This window comes from Syngnathus floridae, chromosome 3 (genome assembly GCF_059516105.1).
Source record: "Syngnathus floridae isolate MCC-2025c chromosome 3, RoL_Sflo_1.0, whole genome shotgun sequence".
Lineage (NCBI taxonomy): Eukaryota > Metazoa > Chordata > Actinopteri > Syngnathiformes > Syngnathidae > Syngnathus > Syngnathus floridae.
This window is the reverse complement of record NC_142415.1, coordinates 21,934,677-21,949,786: the sequence shown is the minus strand read 5'-3', so window position 1 is coordinate 21,949,786 and position 15,110 is coordinate 21,934,677. Positions and strand designations below refer to the sequence as shown.

General features: G+C 42.5%; 1 protein-coding gene across 1 annotated transcript in view; it reads left to right on the top strand.

The window, feature by feature from the left end:
- itfg1 (integrin alpha FG-GAP repeat containing 1) overlaps positions 1-15,110 on the top strand; it is a 48,152-nt gene that overhangs the window by 28,856 nt on the left and 4,186 nt on the right. Inside the window, exons 11-14 of the mRNA XM_088372251.1 lie at positions 1,398-1,554; positions 2,647-2,755; positions 9,200-9,243; positions 10,603-10,681. Coding sequence (XP_088228377.1) covers positions 1,398-1,554; positions 2,647-2,755; positions 9,200-9,243; positions 10,603-10,681 — 389 coding nt within the window. The remainder of the gene's footprint in view (positions 1-1,397; positions 1,555-2,646; positions 2,756-9,199; positions 9,244-10,602; positions 10,682-15,110) is intronic.

Genomic DNA, 15,110 nt, shown 5'->3' with positions numbered 1-15,110 from the left:
TCCTGGTGAAATCTACAGCATTGTCTGTGTGAAGGAAGCGATCCGCTGTGAATTTATTTTGTCTTGAAGGCTAATTTAGCCACCTGATCTTGCGTACAATCAATCAATTACCTCTTGGACACATTGTGTTCTTCATCCAAGTTGATTTCCACTCAGTTTATATTTTTGACGCCTATCGTATCAGTCATCTGCTCAAAATAGTCCATTCTCCATATTTTTTTCCCCATTCATTCAATTTACAGCTTAGCACACAGAGCCAAGGTGTCATCCATCTCTCTGCTTGTAAACAGTACGCAGCCACACAACTATATTTTATCGACATTTCCTTTTTACAAATACAGAGTGCTGGTCATTTTCAAACAAAGCCATCGTAGTCAGCCTTCAGATAATTATAAATGCTCTTGTTGTATCTATTTGAATTCTTTACTGCATTCCTTCAAAAGTCCATCTTTTTTGGGACACTGAATTATTTTTTCAATATTTTTTTCACCTTACTGTGTGGTCTATATTAAATATGTATTTTGTAAATAGACAAAAGATGGCAGATTATTGCCATTCATTTCGTGTAATTTGAAGGAAAAATATGATATTGGGATCTATATCATTGTTGGGATATGAACTTAAATTAATAGATATAAAAGATAGAAAAACTCAAATTAATTCGAGATGTATATCTGTGTCGATATTGCACAGAAATACAATACTCGCCGTTTTGTTTTTGTTTTTGTGTGCGCCCACAAGGCTCAACAGCGTTTGTGTCAACCACTTAAACTGCATCAGTCGACATTTTAGCTTGGCAAACGTTCCAACATTCGGCGTTGCGTTCAATGTTCTCTCAGCAGACGTCTTGCACACCTTCAACTCCAAAGACACGTTGCCAGCCAAAAGAAAGTCGTCTCAAAACCTTTCACCGTTATGTTCTATTTTTAAAGTTTTTTTTTTTTTTTGTCTGTGTGTGTGTTGCTCCCACCGAGATGAAAACACAGAGAGGGAGCTCGTCTCAAAAGACACGAGGATGGAGATTGGAAGGGAGGCGGTTCCAATCCCCCCGAGAATTAAAGCCAAACGGTGACAGAAACAAGTGAAGACGGAGTGGAATTTAGAGATGTGCATTTTAGAACTCTGCTAACTAATGAACAAATGTATGCAACTCATTTAACAACGTTGCTGCATTTCCATTCCATTTTCTATCTCTAAAAAGGACAGCTATCTATGTAGCCATTTTACTTTGGTATCCCAAATTTCACTTGGAAAATTTTGTCCCCCTGTCTACTATGAGTAGACTCACAAAAAAGCTTTTTAAGTCATTGTAGCCATTCGCATGTAAACTATTTTCATCACTTTGCCTTTAAATGTCGTTAACGTGGGGTTTTTTTGTGTTTGTTTGCTTGTTCCAGTGCTCAGCAGGCTTTCCTATTGGAGAACGTCCCATGCACCAGCTCCTCTCTGCCCTGCCAGAGCGTTGGCCGGATGTTCCGCATCCACTGGGACCAATCCGACCTGGGCGCCATCCCCAACGCCGTCATGGCCACCTTCTTTGACATCTACGAGGACGTGAGTAGAGCCTTGTTCTTCTTCTGCCTCTTGACCTCGCTTTTTTTTAAGAGAATTTGATGGCGGCAGATGGGTCATAAGAACAAGAAGAAATCCAACTTCGCACACGGAATATGAGCTTCCCTTCTAAAGCGGAAAAGTGGATTAAGTCTTAAGCTTTTCCACCACTCATAGCCTTCAACAAAAATGACTTTCTTGCCTGACTAAAAGTCGTACTTGAACCGTGTGTGTGTGTGTGTATGTCTCTTTGTGTCTTGTTTTGTGTGTGTGTGTGTGTGGATCTTTGTGTGCGTTCTGTGTCAGGGGCATTAGAACTGCAGTTAAAGGCACATCCAATTCGACAAAGCAACTTCCAGCCAGCTGTTGTTTGTGCAAGACGAAACACCCATTTCTTGTCATTGTACTCGCGGGCTGCACATTTTCTTCCTACAGCTCCCCTTCAATATGCTTCATGTGCTTTTTACAGCGTTCATGATTACTGCTAATGTTAGGCGGAAGAGCAGACAAATGCTCTCGCCAGACACTTCAGGCTAATAAGATCTGACGCAAAAGCTGTGCGCTAGCTTTAAAAAAAAAAAAGATTTCAAAAGATCGTATTGTGAATTGACACCTGCAAGAAAAAGGGTTGCCGTATGCTCTACAAGGTCTTCCGATGGGAAAAGCAGCTGCTGCCCTGCTTAAAATAAACATTGAGCTTGCCTGATATTCACAAATACGCATACGTTAACAGGTAACAAGCACACCTTTGCTGATGTTTACGATTAATGATAAAAATAAAAATGCAAATGTTTCCGGTTGCTCGGAAGCAAGACCATTTGAAAATAAGATGATCGCATTGTTTTCCTCAAAATTCTGCACTCAAGGCTACATAATAATGATGAAAATGGCATTTTTATTATAAATATTAAGATAAAAGTGTTTGAAATGTGTTATAGTTTTGAAAATGTGCACAAAAAAATTAACCAATACTGATTTTTATTTATCGATTTATTTTTATTGTTTTTTTTAGGCCGATGCAAATGCTGGGCGGAAAAAAAGACCAATGACTGATTCATTTGAAAAATATATATATAATGCATATGTGTCGTGCAGGGCATATTGGACATGCTGGTGGTGAATCAGGTGGAGGGCAAGCGAGAGCTGGTCATCCACGCCTTGAAGAACAACTTTGAAGCCGATGCCTATTTTGTGAAAGTCATGGGTGAGTCACCTTCTTGGCACCATCCTCACTCCTCGCACAACACACTCGTCGCCTTTGTCCCCAGGAAAAATCTCCCCTCTGTCATCAGGAGGCGAGGGTGAAGAGATTCTCGGTGTAATTTACATATTTTATCATTTTGCAATTTTTTTCCCTTTGTTCCCCTCCCGGACTCATTAGAGTAAGTCAACGCAAGCAACTATTTTCTCGGTTTTTTTTTCTTGCCCCCAATGTGGCAAACAGATGGCGGTGACTATTATCTGCCGTCTGTAATTTAGATTCCCAGCCCCGAGCTCCTTAACGCCGCTGTCTTCATGCGAGGCGAGAAAGACACAAGGCTCGGTCGGTTCTTCTCGCTCAGATAAAATGCATTTCGGGGGACATTGCAATGCATTTCATTTGCGTCCCGTTTACATTTTCTGTGTTTGGAACGGTGCAACATCTTTCGTATTTGTTGACTTTACCATTAGCAGAACACCAGCAATAGTCACACAAAGTCCAAAAAATAAAGAACGGCACTGATGAGGGCTAAAAAGCCCGAATCATTGTAAATATTTGTCTGGCGGCAAATTTCCAGGAAGTGTAATTGCCTCACGCTTTAGCGGCTATGCTAAGTGCAGCTCCGCCTCTGATACTGGTTCATGCAATTGGTTTTGAAACAGAATCACACAAAAGGAAAATAGCTGTATTGTCTGCGTGCTTTGTTTTCAAAAAAGAACTCAAACTATTGGTGTCTCACTCTCCTAAAAATAAGATGTTCTGTAGTATTGTTTGTGTCATACACAGGAATTTTAGGATCCTTCATTTGCGCCTCATCAAATTTTCTAATTTGTAACTTGTACTAGACAGCCACCAATGAACAAAGCCTTTTGTTTCTTGCGTTTCCCCCCGCCCTAGTTATCTTATCTTTGTATTCCACTCACAGCTTCTTTTTCAAGTCAAATTGTCTGTACCTGGAAACCTGTGAGGAGAACCAAAATAGTCCCGGAGAAGACGGAAGGGTGGTTGGTGGTTATGGGAGGAGGCATGCTCGATGTAATCTGTCACTCCGTGCGGCTCATTAGTAGGAAAAGAGCATCGTTCATCCTTTTTTTTTTTTTCTCCGCGGCGCAGTTGGCGAACAGTTGTTCCCTCGTCTTTTGGGAGGGTTGGCTGATGTGTCTGCGTGTTTGTAAGTTGCTCATCTTCTGCCTGCAAGAAAACACACACACACGTACTTGCGTACTTGTAAATAAAACAACATTTTAGCGCACATCGTATTCAGGAGACTCCAGACGGGAAGTTGTTTAACATCCACCCGATACATATAGGCAGCCGTATTTACATTGTTTCAGAATTTGATCTCATTTATTTCTCAGTGGTTACAAATTGGTAGCCATAAAAAAAAAAAATCAAGATGTATTTTCTCCTGCAAGGACGTGCTCGACTTTTTTCGTCTGTCGATTGAAAAAGGCTTTGAGAGCTGAATTCTTAAAAATTCCACATGGCCTTACTCAGATCATTTTTGCAGCCGCTAGAGGAAACGGAAACCCAATTTTGGAAACTCTTCAAGGAGTACGTTTTACTTTGAAGGAGCCCTCCAAATGGCCAAAATGACTCATTCAGTGACTTTGACGTGATGGCAGCGTCGATCTTTCAGGCGGTGACTGATGATGGCCACTCACGTTCAGGCGACACCGCTCTGAGAGACACTAAAGGACATGTCACTTGTCCTCAGACAGCAGGATGGATGACACTGCCGCCATTTTAATAATGGCTGTGGATAGATAGAGGAGGACTGCTTAAAGTGATAAGAGAACATCTCCAGTCAGGCCACAGTGAGCACGTGTGTATTTTTAGAACCTGATTCCACCAAGCAAATCACTTTTGTTCATCTCAACATACTTGGAAAGATTTGGCCTTCGTTTGTCGTGATCTTACGTGAGAAACTACCGTGGGTGTACGTTTTTTTTGCTCCCGCCAACCATCCAAATACTCGCTTCTCATTTCTAATTATTGATTCCGCATCAGAGTCTGTACACTGTGTCACCTCACATTTTCCTCTGCTGCACTTCCCAACACACACACACACACACACACGCGCACACACTGAAAGACAGATAGTTGTTTTTGTAAGACACCGTCCCTCAGCCTTCCCGAGAGCACTATTGAACTTTCGTTCAAGGATCGACTTTGTGTCCAAGCCTGTCACATATACGTGTGTGTGTGTATGCACGCACACACACACACACACTTAGACACACACATAGGACTTAACCTGTCTCTGACATGTTGATTCGAAATTGACCCGACAACGTACAAAGAGAATCACCTCATTGGACCAGATGATGTTTAAGACAAACGAAAGACCTTAAAATAGAAGAGTACGCTCATAAGTATAAGCAAAAGTTGTGTGTGGCATAACAATCACATTTTTATGCAGTAAAAATAATTTGTAGAATGTGGTATAACAATTACACACTTGTGCAGTCAGATCATTCACTCTTGGAGTTAGTCACATGATCATTGATGTAGGTAGTAGATTTGTAAACCATTTTATTACTGTCAATCAATCATGTATGTTAATTTATAACAATCAGTTATGTGACAGAACAAACACACTCCCCTGTCGTTTAAACGATCACGCTCAGAACTAACTTTAAAATTTTAAATCGCTCCAAGGGAAAAATGTCTGCGAGCCTCAAGGTTGTCGCATAAAACTAATATTAAATTATCATAAAGAGGAAAATGAGTGCAAAGTGAAATAATGACCGAAGCAACACGTGGCATAACAAACACTCGTGTTGTCAAAACTGTCACACGCAGAGCTACTGTATATGTGCCTCCAGGTTGGAACGTGGAAATAATATTAAAGCATAAGAATAAACGAGATGAATAATTAATTTTTCCTCGACAACCTTGGAGGTGAGCTACTTGAGCACTATTCATGTCCCTCGCTGCTTATAACAAGGCATGTCAAGGTATTCCTCGTAATACAACCTGCAGGCGCTACTCGAAGACCTTTTCCGTTTGTTAGCACAAAGTCAAACAGCTTCTGTAATCATTAAGAATTAATTACTCCTCCGTCATGGCTGCCCGGTCACCATATTTCCTATAATGAGCCAGACGTCTTTGTCAGGGGACCGCCAGCTCGCATCCCCCGCGAGCCCAACCACAACAACAACAGAAAAACTGTCAAACGACTGTGAAATGAGCTACAAAGCAGAGTGCCGCGCCACTTTAAAGACACAAACAAAATGGAGGCAATGTGGACAGATGGAGCCGACGACTCATGAATGCCAAGAAGTCTTAAAACTCCCAAATTAGAACGATAGAGGCGGATACTCTATGATGTGGAAAGAGAGTGACAGGCAGAACTGTAGCATCTGATCAGTGTCCTGCTTACTTATTAGCATGTAGATGAGCCGCATTGAAGAACATCTGCGAGCATCTCTATCGCTCTGTCTGTCTCCATTGCCTCTTATCCCGCCCCATCTTTGTCTTGACCTCTCTGGCCAACGTCTTCCTCATCCCGTTCTTCATCTTACTTCACTATGTCCGTCACAGTTGTCATTCTGTCTGAGTGTGTTTACATGAAGCCCTTCAGTCACGGGGGACCATTTGAATCTGGGGACGAGCGCGATGACAAGACAGACAGCTGATACGCTAATAATACAGTCGATCAAAAAACACTCTTTACAAGGAGTTGTCATTCATGTCGTGCACTTTTTCTTCTACCAGACATTTTGGATGAAGCTAATCTGTCCCAGGGTCAGAGACAGAGATGTACAGTCAAGAAAATAAGTCATGGTTTCCAGAAAGTATATTCAATTAAAAAATAAATTGGGACATGGTTGTTATCACTACTTACATCAGGGGTGTCAAACTCGTTTGTTTCGCGGGCCGCATTGTAGTCATAGCTTCTTTCGGAGGGAGGGCCATTATGACGGTCAACCCAAATCAATGGATGAGCACCTCATATTATATACAGTAAAAACTACACAACAAACTGACAAATAACTCGTTTTCAAATCAGACGAGTAAAAACTGGTCAAATATTTAAAGAAAAAAGCAACGACAATTTGTAATTCTAGTAATGACACGAATTTGATGCACAATTTGTCTTCGCGGGCCACATTAAATGATGTGGCGGGCCGTATCTGGCCCCCGGCCGGGCCTTAAGTTTGACACCTGTGACTTACATAATGAAATTTGAGATTTTTTTTCCAATGTAAAATGGGTGGTCCAATATTAAAACAGTTTGCACCTGCTTGGACGACTAAACCAGACTGGACTCGACTATATCACTGGACTAGACTAAATTCAAAGTTCATTTGTTACATTGCTCAGTATTACGTGTGTGCGGGCACCTGTGCGTGCGTTAGCTTGCAGCCACTAGCGCTGACACAGCACGTCATGGCCCCCCCGTCAAATTCTGCTCCTCGCATTCGCCGTGCGTGTGGTTGTGATGTCATGTGACCTGACAGCGTGGCCCAGTCGACGGGCAGGTGAGGTCCGGAAAAAAAAGCCAAGCTCGGCGAGGTTAAAAAAGACACGCACGGAGAGTGAGAGATGCGCATTTTAGACAGCACGCTTTGACCAAGAGCTAATTTTAGTCTGATTACATAAAGCACAGCAGCCTCTCATCTGGTTTTATTTCCGTGGTACATTTAAGAATCACTAGTTCGATCATCACTTCATCCGTCGGAATATCGTCCACATAGGGTTTTTGTTCCAAAATGGGCCTTTTGTTCCTGACACGGTGACTTTAACGCTCTTGAAACGGAGCTTTCCCTCCCCCGCTGTCGGCCGAGTCCCGCCACGGACGCTGCGCTACACGAGCGAGACCGGAGAATGCATTTGATCACAGGAGACGCCGACGAGGTGCTCAGCGCAAGAACACATTGAGTTATTTCCAGGAGCGCTTGCTTGTTATGCGTCAGCTTGGGACTGAACTGAAGCGCGTGCAACAAAAGGAGGCTGGCAGACAAAAAAGGAGCTCTCGATTTTCAGCTCCCTCGCTGATATGCGCACGGCGTCAGTCATGCCTGAATACTCTATAAACTCGTTGACTTGGTCTTCAGTCTTTCGATCTGCTTTGACTCTTCAATATGTTGGTCTTTGTCAAGACTCATCAGAAACTTGATTTCTTTCCTTGACTCTTCAAAGGCTTTGTCTTGACTTCTCGATGTCAAACTCTTGGTCCCGACTCTTCAAAGTCTAGCTCTGGACTTGGTCTAGACACCTTAACGTTTCGGTCTTGACTTGGTCTCAAGTCTTGGTCTTGGCTCCAAAAAGTCATTGTCTTGACTTGTTCTCAATGTGTATTATCAAAAACTAAGACTTTTAGAAGTGCAGGTCAAACCAAGACTTTGAAGAGCTTAGACTTCCAAGGCTTGGGAGATGCCAGATAAAGACCTTCAGAAGGCAAGAACAAATTAAGACCAAGTCTGAGACTTAGGTCAAGAACAATACTCGGTTTTGAGTTAAGACTCAAGACATTGAGGGGTCCAGACCTAGTCAAGAACCAAGACTAGTGCAGATCAAGTCAACATCAAGACTTTGTAAAATGGAGTGGACCAAAATGACCTGTGGATTTCGTCAGGCTTTATGCACAGTCCTAATGAATAAATATGTTAATGGTAATTGCAACTGAAAACAGAGTAGAACTTTGATCAAAGGCAGTGCTAAGCCGCAAAACACTGTAAACCAGAGTTACTTAAAAGAAGCAGCAGCATCATGGACCGACCGAGAGTGGACTTCTATCAACAGCATTCTGAAGCTTTTAAGCTCTGAAGAGATCAAAGCACACCATGGCGCTCTCAAGGCGCCTTCCAAATAGACAAAATGACATCCATTGTCGTGATTTAGCCCACACAAATGATGATGGTGGCGTTTTAGATGTTTCACGCACATTCATTTCGTGCATCGAGAAAATATTCAAAGTACTTTTTCACTTTTTCAGATATTTTATAACAGGCATTTTTCAGAATGTATTAAATTGTACACGCAAAATTTCATGTTGGATTTTTAACGACAAAAGCGATCCATCCGTTGCGATCCAGAAGACCTTTTATGAACTGGAGTGCCTTTTTTTTTTTTAGACCTGATTAATCGAATGCAGAGCTTCATTTAGCTTGACTGCGTCGCGCCAATCAAAGCGACCTCGACACAGAACCTCATTAGCATGCTAATAAAGTCACCTCGCCTCTAATGACTGATTAGCAATTCCGACTGATTTTATGTCACACGCACACACCAGCAGGCATATACGCCATGTAATTAAATTCGTAGTGTAAGTAAATCCTTTTCATTTGTGCTTGTCACCTCCGATATGTTCATCACATCCGCCCATCACTCGTACATGAACATATATATGTATACGCTTCGCTTTGTGTTACTTTATCGAGACCGTGTTCCTTTTAAATTGCTTCTTCATGTTTTTCTGTGCCGTCTGTTTTCCCGCAGTGCTCAGCGGCCTCTGCTCCAACGCCTGTCCTGGAAACGTTAAGGTAAGCGGCATGATGACATCCTTGTAAATAGACCGTGGAACAGAGTCAATCAGGTGGAGAAAATATGACCCAACAGTGACGTTACCAAGAACTCGACAAAACTGATTAAAAAAAAGATGGAAAGGAAACCAGTCAGGAAGGCTGCCAAGATGCTCACAGCAGTATTGAGGGCATTTCTGGCAAGTGCTGTTTGTTTAGTACATGTGACAACAATCTACCATCTGCTTGGTGCGTCTGGGATCTCGAGTATGGGGGCATGGCAGAATCTTATTCAACGAAACACATGCACCCTTAAAGTCTTGCTCTAGACTCCTCAAAGTCTTGGTCTTGACTTGGTCTAGATTCCGAAAAGTCTTTAACTTGGTCTCAAAGTTTATAGTCAAAGACTAAAACTTTGAGAAATGCAGACCAAGATTTAGGAGAGGCGAGACCAAATTAATACCAAGTCTTTGAGGAGATTGGAGTCTTCATGGAGTTGAGTCAAGAACAAGGCTTTGAGCTGTGCGGATCCCAATGGCGCAAAATGCTCCTCCTTTTTAATAACTCAAACTTGTGGTGTTATAACGGCAAGGTTTAATTGTCGGGCCACAATCCAAAAGCTATGTTTGGCTTCCCACGAGCTCACCACCTGTGTAGCTATCGGTTTTCACCCTTAACTTGAAACAGTGGGCCAGTTTTACTGTTTATGGGTAAACACACGTTATTTTTCCCCAGAGAAACACACTCACGCACGGAAATAGCACCGAGTATCCTCATTGTGTCGAAACTTTCAAAGAAGTGCTTTTGTTTTTTTTTCTCCAAGACTGCTTGTTTTGTCTTAAGTGCGCTGGCCTTGTTTTATCTTAAGTGCTGGCCTTGTTAGAACTGCTTACAAGTACACCTTTACCTTGACTTAATAGTTTTAATTCAGTCCTCAAACTCTTAACTTATTTCACTCATACGTATATCAAATTTTGTTAAATGAATAAAATTGTCTTTCTGCTGTGTAAATAACCTATGTTAGCTTTCCATGCTAGCCGCTAACGACCCACCAGCTAACCACCGACTGCTATAACAAATAATTCCTGAGATAATATATCAGCTTTTCACGCTAGCCGCCAGCTAGCTTTCCACTTGCCAAGCATGCCGCCGCTTCTCACGGTATTTGTTTTGCTCTCCCTGTCAGTCCAATCGTCAATGTGGCAGGCGGCCTGCCGGCGGCTATTTGTGCCCCTCGTTGCCACCATCCATCACCTCCTACGTCTTTTTTTTTTCTTTTCCTCTTAGTCACACCTCCTCCTCTTTTGGTGCCTGTTTGATAAGATTTTGCTGACTCGTCACGTATAAAACCCTTCTGTTGTTTTTGTTTTCCGCTCGCAGCCGTTCGGCGTCAACCAGCCGGGCCCGTACGTTATGTACACCACGGTGGACTCCAACGGTTACCTGAAGAACGCCTCAGGTCAGTCATTTTCAGCTGGAGGGAGTAACTTTTAACTTGACTTAGTGGAGTCACCTTGGATTAAGGTGATTTGGTTGTATCGGATCATTTGACTCAAGTTAGCAGATTCAATTCTCTCAGTCGGCTCACTGACTCGAGTTAAACTCATTGAACTTTTGCATCACCATTGTATTTGTGTCTTGAGAGGACACTCTCCGCTTATAAGGACGATTTTTTTTCAAGCCTCTGCAGTTTATTCAATACTCAAAACAGGCAGAGGGAAAATTACCCAGTTCTTGTCTTCTCTGGATTTCACTTCCATCAGTCACATTAGCATCCTGCAGGCAGCTCTGGCGTGAAAAAATATTTTTTTGACTCCCCACTGCGCTGTGTTGGAAATGTTTCGACCCTCCTCCGAATTCTCTCTTTATCATGATTATCATTCGATTTTCCTCATTCCTCAAAGTCATCCTCTTTCAGGACAGCACCTTCACATTGCATCAGCAGGAAAAACAGGAGAACAAACCATTTCCCCGCCTTGTTTCCTCACCAAAGCCAACTTCCACGAACCATGTCAGCCATCATCTTTTAAACTATGATGTAACCTGCGCAGTGACCTGCTGTCACAAGAAGCCACGTTTTTAAAAGCACCCAAGACATAATGACAGGATGTACGTATGATGAGACGGGACGTTAGCTGGAGTAAACCGACATTGCACTACGCCGGCAAGCCGGCGGGGTCAACGATAAATATAGCTCATGTGTTGTCGCCGCCGCCGCCGCCGCTGCTGCTGCTGCTGCTGTTGTGTTTCCTTTTTGACATACAGATGGTTGTTTTCGCTATCAGAATCGAGTCAGTGCCGAAGTGTGCTTTTAAAGCCAACACTGCCATTATATATTATTAGTGCTGATATTTGTTGTGATAACATGAACAGTACTAACTAAAAAATACAGCGACGGTAGACTCAAAAATATTTTAGTAATGTGCTTTTTTTGATCCCTTGTAAAGTGAAATGGCCAATTTGTTTCTAAAAAAGCAACAATCTTATCTGTCTCTGTCGCATCTGAAGCAGAACGCCAAACTATTTAGCATTAGAACATTCCGGATGATCGCTGTCTGGCTTCTTGTAATTCAGCCTCCTCTATTTTTTTTTATTTTTTTTTTTGCTGCGTTTCCACTGGAGTGCACACGGGGGAAGGAGAAGCTGACTAGCCCACGGCTTCGCCAGCACTATTCCCCCGACTCCTCATTTAACAGCAGCAAAATGCTGCCAGGGAACCTCTACTCGTGTGAGTGTGTTTGTGTGTGTGTCCGCGCGCACCAAATGTGTTGGTTCGCGTGTGGCAATTTGAAGTGTGTTTATTTTGTCGTTTGTCGCTCGAGGGACTGTAAAAGATGAACAGTCACTGCAGGAGGCCATGTTGTGAACTTCATTGGCCTTTGCTTCTATGATGGAAAGCAAAGAGCAAGGCTGATGATCACCTGGAGCAGGTCATCCTCGTGCGTACGAGTGTGTTTTCACTTGGGGGTTGAGCATCTGCGTGCTAACATGCAAAGCAGGTAGGATGGATGAGCGTGGCAAGCAGCACACTCATCACTGGCTTCCCGCTGAGGTGGTGAAGCTTGCAGTGATGAATGCTTGCCTGCACACCCAGATGTAGATTTTTTTCGTCAAGTTAGTCGTACCTTGTGAGCCACCACTCTTTATTATTATTATTTTTTTGGACACATTGGAATTGTCTGGTTTGGTTGCTTGCAGTTTAATTTTTTGATGTCATATTGTTATGGGACTGGATTTTAATATGAGAGTCCTCTTCTAAAAACCAGCAGGAAAATGCCGGTTTGGTTTTTAGCAAAAGCTCTGATGGAGACAAGTGTTCTCGTGGGAAAGAGAATCAATGTTGAGCTTTCGTTACTCTGTCCAATTAGCCTAATGACTTCTGGGATTAGTAACTCACCAAAAAAAATCACACAGCACACAGTCTCTCTCGGCTCATTCCTTATGCATACGTGACCTTTTGGAAATGAAACGGTCGTCGTCCGTATGCATATGGATGGCGTCTTACTATTTAGAACGATTCCAGGTAACTTGAAGGCTCGCTTGAGCAAAAATTGCGCGCAACTTAACTTCACGGAAAATGTTAAACTGACGTGAGTTCAACTGACAATGGAGTGTTTGAATGAAAAAAGATGGAAAGGAATGAAAATAAGAAACATGATGACCTCCAGAGAGAGAAAGACAGACAGATAGACAGAGAGAAATATGTAAAGTTGTTATTGATCAGGGTTTCTTGTCCTTGTTTTGATGTCCTTCATGATGTCGAGGCGCCCGCCCTCCTCTTAACTCATACTCGTCACTTTCATGCGTGCCCCTGTAATCTCGTAGGCCCCATTCATGCGTCCACGCCGCCATTTTATGGACACCATAAATCACTACAACACCAGTCGCCAGCCACCTTTATTGTCTCATGATGTCCAGAGGAGTTGCTTTTTTTTGTTGTTTGAGGTTGCTGAAGGTCGTAAAGCCCACACTGGCCGCGGAACTCCATTCTGACTAAAATAATATTAAATGAGAATTTTATGGAAACTAGCCAATGAAAATCAGGCATTACTTTTAAATGGTGGGTCAACAGAAATGATTTTATTTTTTTTTTTCCAACAGTGGTGTCCTCAGTCGTACACATTGGCTCAAACAGTTTCAGTTTCAGAATGTTTACACCACACCAATAGTAGTCCCCGGAGGCTCCGCCCCCCTTTCTCCTCATCCTCTGCAAATTTCTTCTTTTATCGCAACGGTTTCTATAGCGACCGGCACGGGGCATTGGATTTAGTCAGGAAACAAACATTTTGAAGTCACACATTGGCTTTCCTTCATGAAACACCCCATTCTCAGTCTATCATCAGAAGACGCTCCACAAAATCCTTCGTGACACCATTCTTGGAACATCTCAATCACACCTTGTACATTTCTTCCGTCAGCATAAATAAATAAGCGCGTGTTCTACTTCTACAACTCATGCTACGAGCTCGTTTAAAACCACACACTCCTTAAGGATGCGGCTCCTCGTCATTCATTTTATGTTTTGGTCGACCCAGTAAGCTGCGGGAAACATTTCCTCTCTACTAGGTGCGAGACAACTTGGGATTAATATAGGAGAAAGACTGAAACGCTGAAAAGGCACACACAAATGGAAAAGATCCATTGTTGACTTGTGTGCTGGCTGGAATTCCCTGCTAAGTCCTTGCAGACTTGGCTTTGGGATGTAACACACATAAAGAACACACATGCCAGCATCCTCATGTTGTGAGATGGCTTTCCCCTAGCCATCGCCACATTTCCTGTGTTCTTTCAGCCAATAGACACACACATCAGACTCCAAAGCCAGCCTCGAGCCTTCCTTCATCAACACGCACGCCAACACGAAGCAGCCAAAAAAAAAAAAAGCCCAAATAAATGGCATTGGACACTTCAGAGCCGGTACACTGCAAGGGCCAACAAGGTAGTTGCACCTTTTTTGCACCATCGCAAGGCTTTTCTCAAAAGTTTTGTGTGTCATCAAAGGTCATGCAGTCAGGAAATCTCAAACTTTAAGAGATTTAGCTTTACTCGTCTGTCCAGCAGCTACACATGGTTCAAAATTGAAAATAAAATATCTAATAAAAACATAAATAAAATAACAAATCTAATAAAAATAAATAAAATTTTTAAAAAATTAAATTAAATTAGATGGCACATCCTAATTAAAACATTCCGCAACATATGGTTCAAACCCTGAAAAATCAAAGCCAAAAAAAAACAAAACTGCTTATGCATCGTGTAGCAGCTTAGTTTAATGGTTTTACCCTCAGAGAGCTCAAGTGTTGTTGTTTTTTTTTTATGTGCTTTTGTGTGACCTGACCCTCCAGAGGTTCCTCAATCTGAAAGGAAGCGGCCAATGTCGAGGTTTAACTGAGGCGGAGGCAGAGCTTTGCAATGTGCAGTCTATCCACATTACTTCTGATCACTGGCTGCCTCCAGGCTTCCTCGCTCACTCGGGTTTGCTCTCTCTCCTCCCAGCTTTGTTTACCACGTAGGGAGGTTGATTTATGTCGGCTGCACTTGGAAGAGTTGGGCGACGTGGGCGAGACTCAGCAGCTGTATGGGGGGGGGGGAGAGACCTGAGTGGTAACAGATTTATATTGGCCACCGCTCGTAAAAGAATATTTGCATTTGATGTTTAATTTCATTTAAGTAGCCATTGAGACCGTAATGTTTAAGAGTCCATAACAAAGCTGTTTTTTTTTTAATTTCTCCATCCATCTTCTGATATGTGCGTGAGTCAAGCATTTGGCACTTCCAGTGCCTCCGATTTGATTAGAAGAATCGCACCAAAGAAATATGCCTTTCCAATAATAAAGTTTTAGTATTTTTGGTTAATTTTTTTTCACTACAATCAAAATCTTCTGAGA